At 29.8% G+C, this 13,522-nt stretch overlaps 1 protein-coding gene across 1 annotated transcript; it reads right to left on the bottom strand.

Moving 5' to 3' along the window:
* Window positions 1–5,482: 5,482 nt before the first annotated feature.
* On the bottom strand, window positions 5,483–6,347 carry LOC114381265 (probable calcium-binding protein CML44). Its single transcript, XM_028340484.1, has one exon. The coding sequence runs from the start codon at window positions 6,217–6,219 to the stop codon at window positions 5,725–5,727; it is 495 nt and encodes a 164-aa protein (XP_028196285.1). The 5' UTR covers window positions 6,220–6,347; the 3' UTR covers window positions 5,483–5,724.
* Between the last annotated feature and the right edge of the window lie 7,175 nt (window positions 6,348–13,522).

The raw sequence follows: 13,522 nt of genomic DNA, 5'->3' as shown, positions 1-13,522 counted from the left end.
TATTATTTACTCTATTTTTTTATTTTATGAAAAGGAAGTCTATTTTACTCCCTATCAAATGATTAAATAAAATATCATTTTTATTTTCTAAGAACATATATTTATTTTATTTACCTTAAAATTATTATTTTAATTAATAAAATTATCTCTCCTTATTTATTTAATTACAAAAATCTCATTATTTTCATAAAACTCTATTTATTTTTAAATAAAATTATTTTTAATTTATTTTACAAAAGATGAGATATTACAAGTACAGTCAAAGTTCTTATAAACTCGACACTCGATCTTACCATTTTAAATTATTATTTAAACAAATTGATATATTTGCTAAAAAGTTAACAGAAATTAACAAAGCCAGTCAATGAAATGATGAAGATGTACAATCTAACTTAATTCAATTTACTATTGTTGTTGTTATTTGGGCAACAACCTTTTTCCGTTAATTTTTTCCCTGCACATGGCCGATATTGTATCTTGTATTGCTAATCAGATAAGGAAGTAAAGCAATCAAAAGAAATGGAGAAACAATCACTTTTTTTTTTAAGAACTAGATTGGAAGCTTGGAACTAAAATATGAACGAAGAATTGAACCAGAACTACATTAGCATAATTGTCAATAATTGGTACAAGAACTAAAATATTTTGAAGATTTGAGTGGTTATTACTTGTGGCTATAGCACGAGGTCATCATGATATAAAGAATCATTACTTAAAATTTTGTTTCTTTTCCTTGCCCCTGTTAAACTGTTAATGCTTTTGTAGAATATTTATGTTCCCTTTTGTCTTCAGGATTCTTGTTATTCTAAATTGTAATTTTTAAGAGATGGTTTTGTTATACTAATTATTTATTTTGTGGGTTGCATCAGTCGTATTTGGAACGAGACATGGCTGGCAGGTTTCTTTTATAAACCATGCAATTATGAATTTTTTGTGAAGCAATCCCTCAAGATGGAGATGGCTATTGTTATGGCTAGGGTGTGGCTAACTATTTTGTTGCACAAATCCTTATTTTTCGCCATTTTTTAAAATTATGGTTTGGTTTGATGCGTAATTTGTTCATCAACGCAATGTTTTGCTTGCTGAAATGAAATATTAGGATTCTGGCATGGACTGGATTCTTCATCTTGATACAGATGAATACATCCAGCTGGTGCTCGGGAATATTCTTCAAGGCAGTTGCTCCTTGATGTTCCAGGACATGTTGATATGGTCATATTTCCTAACTATGTGAGTAGATAGAATCTGCAAATTCTTTTTAATTGTTTATTATTGATGTTTCATGGTATTGGAAAATATTTTGCTATATTGTTAGCTTCAATTTTGTAACTTGTGTTGCTATGTTTGTCTCTTTTAGGAGAAGTATTGAGCGAAAAGATGTCAAAAAGAACCTTTTAGTGAGGTAATTAGTCTTGGAAGTTGTACATAATCATTCCAAAAAGTGTCTAACTTATTGCAAAGAACCTGAAATAAACAACGTGTCATGGATATAATTGTAGTAAGCTCGTCAATAATATATGTAAATTCGTTTGCAATGCTATTTCTTTTATTCAATTATCCCAAAAAGTTGTTTTGTTATTTTGTGTTTGTATATTAAAATATCCACTTCTATGTTGAAATAATGTGTTATAGTTTCTATTAATTAAAGAAATGAAAATGATTTGTAATTCAACTTTTTAAGGAAATTTTTGCCTATTTTGAACTTGAGAAAATATATTTTCTTTCTGTAGTCTAATTGGGTAGCTGTAGTCAATTTCTTGATAATTTTTAATTTTTTTTAAAAAATATTCTAAGACAATTTTTATATTAATCATCTTAAAATCATCAATTTTTTAAATTTTTTACAAAAAAATATTATAAGATGATTCTTTGAAAAATCGTCTTCTAAAGTTTACATTCTAAGAGAGTTTAAAACTATCTTAAAATCATCAAATTTTTTTAATTATTTCTTTAAAAAGAATTTTAAGATAATTCTTTCAAAAACTATTTTAGAAAATTTATATTTTAACACAGTTTTAAAAATTATCTTAGAATCATCAATTTTTTAATTTTTTTTAAAAGATATTTTAATATTATTCTTTGAAAAACCTTCTTAAAAAATTTATTTTCTAAGACGGTTTTAAAAAAAATAAACGTTTTAAAATTTTTAATTTTTTAAAAAAACATTCTAAAATGGTTTCGAGACAAAATCGTCTTAAAAAAATTTAAGACAATTTAAAAATCTTCATAGAAAATCAAGATTTTTCATGACGGTGACTTCAACGATGATTGAAAATCATCATAAAATATCTCTTAGAACCATCGTAAAAAATATTTTTTTAGTAGTGTTTATAATTTAACACTACCATATAATTTAAAAACTATTGAGAAGTCAATTAAAATGGAGTTAGAGGTGAATATTCATATTCCTTAACTATTATACAAAGGGAAAACCCATCTCCAACCCCAAGCTTGGGCATTAAGTTTTTCTTTCAAAAGGCAGGATGAAAGTGAATTTTTTTGGGGGGTAAATTGAGATTTGAGAGTGGATAGCTGTGAGTTTTTGTGATGATAAAACTCAACAAGAAAATGAAAGAATTTTAATAAATTTGACTAGTGGCTGATAAGTATCTAATCAAATAAAGTTTATTCTAACTTCCAATGCTTGGAATGTACATGTTCCTGTAGGCTCCTAACGTTGTAGGTTGTATTTGAAGTCAACTAAAGAATACATTTCCTCTGGACACAACCATTCTACGCTATGGTCCAGTCATGACCACACACTATAAAAGAGAATTTTGTTTCCACGGCTAACCCGAGGCTATTTCAGCAAATGCGGATATATACTATAGAGGAACATAAAATAATTAAGAGAAATAGAAGTTAATTAGCAACGTTTCCATTTCCTTTTACTTGATTATACACATCAAGACAATAAAAAGTTTGGTTAATTTCAGTAAAAATTAAACACTGGGTTCCTAACCATAGTGCATATATACCGAAAAAGGTGGAGTACTTCAGATACGCACGCACCTCATCATGGATATCTTGGCATGCATGTTATGAAAAGTATATCAAAGCCAAAACGAATAAACCATCTATTCATCTTCAAAATATTATTCTTTCATATAAATAATTTTTAAAGGAAATAAATTATATAAATGATTCTTTAAGTAATAAAAATCATATTAAATAATATCTCAAATATTGAAAAAATCTAATTAATCACTAAATTTTATTAAAATATGTTAACGAATGAACTAAAATAATAGATACCCATGTTACTCTAACTTCCGGGACTGTGAAATTCCTTCTCAGCAGTTTATATATAAAAATTTGCAAGGAAAAAATAATACCATGTGTTGGTCAACTTGATTCTGCTACTTGCCTTTATGTGTCATATTCGAACATTTGCAGGACCATGGTTGAGAGGAAAGTAGCCATACTTTTGTGTTGAACATTATATACGTAGGAAAATAAAATTAATAAGTTCATAATGAATTGCAAACAAAAAAAATGCATTAAAAAAATAACATAAGCATTTCTATGAAAACTTCTCACTCGCTATGCGAAGTTATAGTCACGTATGCAGATTTACCTTTTGTATATGTAAAGAGATCATTTTGGAATTGAATCCATGACCTGTTATAAGGCGCGACTTACTATTGTGTTAGGGAAGTAAACAAAATAAAGGCATAAGAAATAATACGAAACCAAACACGAAAGAAAGATAGATGGATGGATACAATACAAGGGTGCAAATTAAGCAAATCTCATTATTGAAATTTGAAACCTGATTCCGACTATGTATATATAAGCCAAACTCCTGAACTCTATAATAGTACCATCCACAAATCCAGAGTAATATACTTTGATGAAGTGAGAATTTTCGCAATCACAAATTTAAAGTAAGAAAACGTAATTACCACAAGAGCTAGCCTGCTTACAATTTGATAACGTTCTAGGAGAATCTGCCTTGTGGGTCTGAATTTTTAAAACTAAAAAGAAGAAAAGAGAACTCGTAGGAGGGCATGCAGATGGGAAGATAATTAAGCAAGGCATGGAAGAATTAGGAAATAAAAAAATCAAGAGTATAGATATTGTGAAGGCCAGGTCTCAACGAATATGATCAGAACGCTACAAATTAAGGCTTTAGATAATGAAAAGAGATAAGACAAAAAGACTTTCAATTATATACCCAATAATGATGAAGTGATAGAGGAAGTGCTTCGTTGCAAACGTGGAAACCATATACACCCACAGCATTTTTACACCATGACTGGTGGATGATAATAAATTGCTGTGGACGTCGAAGATTTCTCATACTGAAATGACAAGTTGAATAATTATTTTCATATAATAAAATTGAAACTTAAGGATGAGTACAGTGTCAATTTATTTAGACTTGAATAATTATCACAAAATTTCTTATTATAAAAGCCTTGACTAATGAGTAATGACTATACAATCTAGAAGGTCAAAACTAATTCGTATAACTACTATAACGAGAACGTCTCGTACGGTACACTCCCTTTATACATATATATCATCATCAATATTTTATTTACGTGACATATGTGATACGCATGCACCGCCCAAGGGTTTAGAAAAATTATTATCAATAGCTGACGGTTTTTTAAAAAACCCAGCTAAGTCATTCTAATATTCAATTTTCAGTTGCTGTGCCTTTCGCGCGCTGACTTTCATAATACGGAGTAATCTTTTTGGGTAGTTTCGTTGATAGATTTGTCTACCTGGTAATGTTGGACTTTTTCCAACACCTACAAAATTAATCACCAATGTATCAGAAAAAAAAAAATCACCATTTTAGGCATAATTACAGAATTTTCATAATAATATATAATTTCTGCGCGTACCAAATTCGCCGTAGCCACATAACATTTCAGATCCTCTTTAAAGGAAGTCTTGTAATAATAAAGACAAAAATTGAGGAATTGCATAATTGTAGCAATGACACACTCTTTTCTTTGTTAAACTTTTTTCTTTTATCAAATAAATCATTAGTTCGAATAAAACCGAATTTACATTTCTTGTGCAAGGATTCAGGTTCAAGTTTGTGGTGGAAAAATATAGTTAAAGGAGCATAAATACTTCATTAAAGATTACCAATTAGATTATTTAGCATAAATTAATAATTGATCAAATTAATAAATACTAACTATAAAATAATATGGTCGCTCAGGAAACCTTTTATTCCAGAAACAATGTGCATACGAAAACATCCATAAGAAGCATATTTGACGAACTTATATAGATATTTCGTATATGAAGGTAATTAACAATCTGCATTAACTATGACTTTTAGCAGGGTTACATGAAAATCTCATTTGTCATATTCATATATAACCTCGAAAAACTAATGAATTTCCATATTCTCTCTTATGTTTTTACCTTAATTGGAGTATTCGTAGTTAATTAGCTAAAAACCAAAAAAGAGTATTCATAGTTTTGTACCTACAGAGTATTGATCACATGCATGATAGATAGCCTAGACAACTCTGCATCAATTAATGTCCAGCATTTGTTGAACAGTTTCAATTTACAACAGTAGCAATAATACACTTTTGGGTGCCATAGTAAGCAGCGATTGATTATTATCACTAACATATACAATTTACAATAAACCGCAAAATTTAAGGCCAATAAAAAACAATGACCACGAACAGACATATCATAATGATCACTTGGTAACCAAAGTGTAGAGCTCAGCTCAAAACAAAACGATCAAGAAGTAGTAAGCAGCATCATGTCCTTAAACTCCTGAAAATCAAGCTTGCCATCAAAGTTAGTGTCATAGGAGCAAATCATGGATTTGCAATCCTTGCCACACCTTTCATCATCCCACATGCCAAGCCTCTTCAGCACAAACTCGAGCTCTTGACTTGTGATGAATCCATCACCATCCAAATCAAACACTTTAAAAGCCTTCACAAGGTCCCTCTCCACTTCCTCAACCTCATCACTATCATCCCCATAATTACTAGCTCCTAATTCTTCCTCCCCATTATTGTTCTGCTTCAACATAGATTCATAAAAGAACAAGAACTCACTGAAGTCAAGGCTCTTCTTTCCCACTAGAGACTCCAATTCCTCAATGCTGTAACTGAACCCTGTCTTCTCCAGCAGCATCTTCAGCTCCTCAAGGCTCAATAACCCATCGCCATTCATGTCCACCTTGTTGAAAATCCGCTTCAAGTCACTGGGTGTTAGGGGACACATTTTGTACACAAAACAAAAGGGTATTTGAATATACTGAAGTTTTTGTTTATAGTTTAATCAAACTCAAAAGCTCGCAATAGTTATGTATATGCTCAATTGCTCATACATGTATATATGCAAGACATGAAATGTTTATATATATACACATAAATTTGTAGGGAGTAGGGACCACTTTCTCTTATGTGCGATTATCATATAATAATTCGATTGAGACTTATGATATATTGGTGATGTGGCTGAGGATGATCCAAGTCTGAGAGGCAATTTGAAGGAAGTTTCACAGCATTTGGCTTGAAAGCAACTTTTCGATTATTCCAAGTAGATATTTATGAGCTGAATTTTCTAGAATATGATAATTATGAGTCTAATTGATCCAAGTCTTTTAATTTTTATGGTTAAATACTTCCTTATTTGTGTACAATTATACTGCAATTTTGTACAAATGTATGTGTGTATTGTACATGGTATTTTTTTCCTCTAGGGTCACTTTCACGAAGATTTTGGACTGTGGGTTGTTTAAACACGGGAATATAACTGACAAAGTGTGCATTCAAATGCGTGTTCAATGCGTGTGCGGTGCAATTGTTCCGGACTTATCTAGAGGTTACACGTGTCAGATAGACGTGGAAATTTCTGGAGCCAGACATTACTACATGCCCATACACCAAATACTGTGTGCTATCTTTCGTTCAATATTTGTGTTTAGAAATTATTTTTTTTATAATGTAATTGTAGAAATGAATTGGGATGTATTAATAATGTAATGATGTTTAATATCATCATTTAATTTTAAATTATTATCTAATTACAAGTTATTGATTTTTCATGATGATTACTTAAAAAAAAAATATAACTAAAACAGATGATCTTTTCTTTTATCGCGGAGTTGTTTCTGCAGTAAAAAAAAAAATCATAGGCAAAGAAAGAAAGATAATGAAGAATTAAAAATACCTAGCCTCCCCGATCATCTTCACCCATCGTCCAAAAGTCCAAACTTTAGCTACATTTCCTTTCAACTCAAATATTAAAAAAACTAATTTTACATATAAGTTAATTAACATAATTTAATTTTATTAATTTCAATTAAAAATAATATTATTCATTATAACTTGATATCATGAATAAAAAAATAGAGTTACAATTAAACTAAAAAATAGAAATTATATCTTTAAATAAGATAGAATTAATTAGTTAGATTTATTTATATTTAATTTTTTTATAATATACCAATTTTTCTTATATTAAAGTAGTAATATTTTACCTCCCATCAAATCCTTCAAAGATTTGGAGATAATCTCTCCTTTATCCTCACTCAATCTCACAGGTCATTTTTAATTGGGTCTAGATTAGTCAAGACGGACAATAAGGCTTTGTTTGTTTTAAAGAAAGAAAGTAATATATCAAAGAAATTTTATATTATATTTTATGGGATTCATATTTATTATACTCTATTTTAATTAAAAAAATTCTCATATATTTTTATTTATTTTTTTCCTCTAAATCAAACACATCCAAAAAAATAATGAAAGAAACATATTGTCAAGGGACTAATGACAAACACGTGAAGAGCACAAACTATAGAACTGTTGGGAATAAATTTGTATGTCCACGATTTAAGTCATCATGTAATCAATTCTAATTTTAATAATAAAGTACTATTTTATTTTCATTGTCATATTTCGTTATTTAATTAAATGGTTCATTTAATAATGTCCTTGATTAAAATTAAAGACTTGCTATTATAATAGAGATTATGATAATAAAAAACAAGTATGTTCTAATTTTAATCTAAATCGTTCTTGATCATAAGATTATTGTAAATAGGATATTAATAATCCGGATAGATTAATATATATGTGATAGTATTTATTGGATAAATATTAATAGATTTTATTTATTAATTTGCATATATAGATGAGTTACATGTTGATGTGATCATTGAACTGACTCAATTGAAATTTTCTAATGGTTAAAATTTACTATAAACTATCAATAGAAAATTCTCAAAAAGAGGTATAATAGTTTTCTTTGACCTGAGATTGTCATAGTAATTAACGGGTTATTTGTTGTATTTTAATTCCAGACACCTAATGCTTTAGAGCACTTGTTGAATGGATATTGAATATGATTAAATACATGTAGAATTAATGATTAATCAAGAAGGAATCCATCAACTCTTGGTAATGAGCTTGAGCTCTATGAATAAAAATTATATCCTAACCAGGAAAATTAAATGAAAGAAGAAATGAGTTTCTTAAGTCATTATGAGTTATCTCAAAATGGTTTGACAGTAATATCATACTCTAGAGTTAACCCAGAGTTGTAAAGATGGAACAAACTATAAACTCATTCCCTCTTGAATCATTTTTGGTTTTTTAATCCTATATTTTATCTTGACCTATAATTGATATTGTATCAAGTCATGTTACTCTTTCCATATAAAAGAGAATTATTTGGAAGAGAGAAGATTTTGAAATTTAAATTAAAGAAGTATTGAAAATAATTTAATTTTTTGTTAAGTATGTGGAAGCAATGTCTTCCAAGATTATTTTGATGATGCCAAAGAATCCAGAGTTAAGCAAGTTCCAAAGAATCAGGAGTCAAAAAGCTTCAACAATCAAGATTCAAGAACAATCAACTTTCAAGATTCAAGACTCAAGAACAATCAACTTTCAAGAATCAAGATTCAAGAATAATTAAGATCAAGATCTAAGACTCAAGATTCAAGAATCAAGAGAAGACTCAATCAAGATAAGTATTAAAAAAAAGTTTTTCAAAATATTGAGTAGCACAAAATTTTTTCACAAAATCTTTTACCAAAGAGTTTTACTATCAGGTAATCGATTACTAAAAGGTAGTAATCGATTACCAGTAGCTAGCATTGTTTTCAAAATAGATTTACAAAGCTGTAATCGATTACCAATATTTTAAAACGTTAGATTTCAAATTTCAAGAGTCACAACTAGTGATAAAAACATTTTTAAACTTGTGTAATCGATTACACAATACTTGTAATCGATTACCAGAGTTTCTAAACGTTTTGATTTTCAAATTTAAACATGAAGATTCATATCTGTTAATGTGTAATCGATTACACCTTGATGGTAATCGATTACCAGTGACTGATTTCGAAAAATAAATTTCCAAAACTCACAATTCTTAAAGTGACTTGTTTCTGAAGATTTTTTCAAAACTCACAACTTTTTAAGTGACTAGTTTTCAAAAGAGTCACAATTTTTAAAAGGTGACTAGTTTTAAAGAAATTGCCAAGAGTCACAAACTTTAACTTGAGTCATCAAATGATTATAAATATGTGACCATGGCATAAATTTCAATAACGTTTTTTACAGAACTTTCTGATTCATTTCTCTTCATCTTTCTAAGAGTTTTTGTTCAATACTTTCTCTTTCAAGAAAAGTTCATTGATAAAAAAACTTGTGCTACTCTTCTTCTTCATTCACTTCTCCCTCCTGCCAAAAGAATCGAAGGACTAACCGTCTGAGTTCTTATGTGTCTCCCTTCTCCCTCTTCCAAGAGAATTCAAAGGACTAACCGCTTGAAAATTCTTTTGATTCTTCCCTTCCCCTTAAACAAAAGATTTCAAAGGACTAACCGCCTGAGATATTTTTTGTTTCCCCTTACAAAGATTCAAAGGACTAATCGCTTGAGAATTCTTTGTCCTAACACATTGGAGGGTACATCCTTTGTGGCACAAGTAAAGGGTACATCTACTTGGGTTGTTATACTGAGAACAAGAGAGGGTGCATCTCTTGTGGATCAGTTCAAGTAGAGGGCACATCCACTTGGTTTTTCAAAGAGAACAAGGGAGGGTACATCCCTTGTGGATCTTTGGCTTATAAATGATTTTACAAGGTTGAAAGAAATCTCAAGAACCGTTGGTTGCTTAGGGACTGGATGTAGGCATAGGTTGTTGCCGAACCAGTATAAATCTTGGGTTTGTCTTCTTCTTCCCTTCACTCTTTAATTTCCGCTGTGTACTTTTAATTGCCGCTTTTACTTTTGGTTAAGTTTATGTTTCTGTTATTTACTTTCTTAACTTAGTAGTAAAAGCCTAGTTGAATCTAGTAACATTAAGAATGATAAATTTTTAATTAGTCAAGACACATTAATAATTAATTCAACCCTCATTTCTTAATTATTCAGAGGCCACTTGATCCAACAAAGTATAGTAGGGCAGAAAATTTTAAATTAAGTAATATATTTTAGTCATTAAAAGTGTAAAGTGTTATCACATTAGTCTCTCGAATTAAAAAAATCAAAATATGCCTCTAAGATGTTAAACTTTAACTACTTATTATCATTTTAATTATTACATATATATTAATATAATCATAATGGAATCATCCTTACTAACTTATGAGCAATTTTATTAGCTTGTATTTTTACAAATCTTATTCCTAGGATGGATAATGAACTGACAACTTCCTACATTCAGCGATATATAATGTCCCCTTTCGACAAATCATAACATGCATGGAACAATCATATTTGTAGAAATAAAAAGAAATAGATTTTTTTCTATACCTGATAAGTAAGCCATTAGTAACAACTTTATTTTATTTAGTATTCATTTTTTTTATATTAGTATTCCTAAAAAAATGAATATAATAAAAGTAAATCATCTTTAACACAATAAGTTAATTCTTACGTTTTCACACTAAAGTTAGATATATGATTTTTTTTTCATTTTATGTCCATTGGTGTTCTAAGAGTACCCTTTGGAAGCCCGGGGAAGAAGATGCATCTTGTCAATATATATATATATATATATATATATATATATATATATATATATATATATATATATATATCATTTTCTAATTTTTTGCTATTTTTTTTAGTTTCCTATACTATAATATAGAATAGAATATGAAAAAGAAAAAAAAAGATTCTAAAGAAATATAACTAATATTCTTTAGAATAAGAAAAAAGAATATGAAATTCAAATAAATTATAGATAGAAAAAAGACTTAAAAAAGGAGGATTCAAAATGCGAGATCTAAAAACATTTTCCTTAGAGTGTAACCTATCCACTATCATTTTGCAATCTATTTCAAACTTAACCTTTGTATATATAGCCCATATCAGCTGCAAAAGGAAGGGCTAGTAGCAGACCCTAAGCTTCTCCCTCTTGCACTTTCAAGCACGATTGTCTGTCTCCAAGTTGTTATGGCTTTCACGCACCTTCCATAGTCATCTTGCAAACACATGCTCGTCCCTGTTATGTTTTTGTTCATATGGAAGACTCAAATATACATTGCACTTTAGCCAAGGCTTCCTCCACGATCTCTTTACACTCTTCCAGCCATGGAGAAACTCTTCACCTCTCTTAATAATGACTTTCTCATTAGGGACCTCCTTATTCTCCTAGGTTTTATATATCATTACTCCTTCATATGCTTCCATAACAACATGGCCATATTTTGTTGATTTGCTAGCAACCTTGAAAGCATGTTGAAGAAAAGTTGATTACAAGAATCTGCTTGAAGGATCGAGCCAACGATAAGCAAGGCCTAAAGAAAATTTTAAAAGTTGATTACTTTAAATATATATGTTGGACTTTTTGCTAACATATATGGTTTTATTATCAATGTACGAGACATTTTTTTTACTTTATAAATACTAATGGAAAATACTCTTTTGTTGATGGACCTAAAGTGTAAGATTAATTGCTTTACTCTTGATCGGTTTTGTTTGCCTACAGTAAGGCTTCCTCCAAGCAGTGGTTAAGATTGAGTCTCTCCCAACAAACTACATTCACCCTACACATGAAGAAGACATGCAGAGATGTCTCAACTTCTCATTCACAAAGTGGGCAAATGATAGTGCAGTGCACCCCACAAGAATTCAAACTAAATCATGTAGGATTACATAGCCTCCACAACAAATTCTTCACTCTAGGTAGGACATTCACTTTCCATATCATGCTCTAATCTCTTGGCACTGTAATTTTTCCCGTTTCCCCAACATCTTGCAAAATCAGCTTGTATGCACTCCTTACTGAATAAACGCCATTTGGAGTATGGTCCCAAATCCTAGTATCCTGTTGCATAATTTATAACCAGTAGAGAGGTTCTCATAATAGCATGAATGTCTTCATAACAAAAAATATGCTTCATAGAAGTTAAATTCCAACACATTTTCTCTTTATCAATAAGCACTCTCACTTTTAAATCCTCCCAACTGTTAACAATAGGAGATCAAATCAAGTTCACCATCCTCCTTTGAAACACATAACTTGTCCTAAGCTAACCAATTCATACCTCTTGAGTTCCTATTACTCAAACCCTACCAATATGAATTCATCATCCTTTGAATTTCATCTCCAAGCATTGTAGGAATGAAGAAAATGCTCATACAATAATTAGGAATAGCTTGCAAGACAAATTTTATCATCCCACTCCAATAATTTATTTTTTTCATACTTGTTGGGGGGGGACACACTCATATTTTTATTACTCAAAAATCACACAACCAAGAACAAGAGATAACACCATAAACAAAATAGAAAAAGATCACAAATTGGTTCAATGGGGTTCAGGCCCTCACTCCTACATCCACAACCTCAACCTCAATTTTTTTAGCATGGTCTAGGCTTTCTCCTTTACATCCACAACCTCAATCTCAATATGTTTAACATGATTTGGACCCTTATTCTTATATCCATGATCTCCTTAATTTGATAAAATTAAATATCACCTCCTTACTTCTCCCAACACAAGAAGGGAACCCTAGATATTTCCCTCCACCACTTCCTTCAAACACTCACAACACTGATATAACCTCATCCTTTAACCCTTGGTCCACATTCTTACTAAAGGTAACTACATATTTTTTTGAAGATTAATCAATCACTAAAAAAACATGATTTAATTTGATCGCTAAAAGTGTTAGCAACTGAAATAGAAACTGACTTCTCTACGTCTCAAAAATCCTAGTCGCTAAGTACTTAGTCACCGAATTTATATTCGGTTGCTATTTCGCGACTTAACTATTGGTCGCAAGACAATAAATTTGATCACTATAGGTTACTATTTTTCTTGGGATCAATTCAGCAACCAAAACTATTTGTCACTAATTTGGTTGCTAACAAATAATAAATATTAGACATAAAATAAATTAAAATAACATTCGATCGCTATTGAATAATTAATTTTGAATGTAAAATCAATGAAAATAATGTCTGATTGCTATTAAATGATTAATTTTAAAATAAAATTATAAAAAATTATTGTCGGTTGCTAATTCAGTGGCTATGTTTATAATAAAATACAAAAATAAA

Source organism: Glycine soja, chromosome 13 (assembly GCF_004193775.1).
Source record: "Glycine soja cultivar W05 chromosome 13, ASM419377v2, whole genome shotgun sequence".
Taxonomy (NCBI): Eukaryota; Viridiplantae; Streptophyta; class Magnoliopsida; order Fabales; family Fabaceae; genus Glycine; species Glycine soja.
This window is presented reverse-complemented; position numbering and strand designations above follow the sequence as displayed.

Bases quoted from the DNA above. Each gene is read 5' to 3' on its own strand.
- LOC114381265 (XM_028340484.1), bottom strand. From the start codon at position 6,219: ATGTGTCCCCTAACACCCAGTGACTTGAAGCGGATTTTCAACAAGGTG.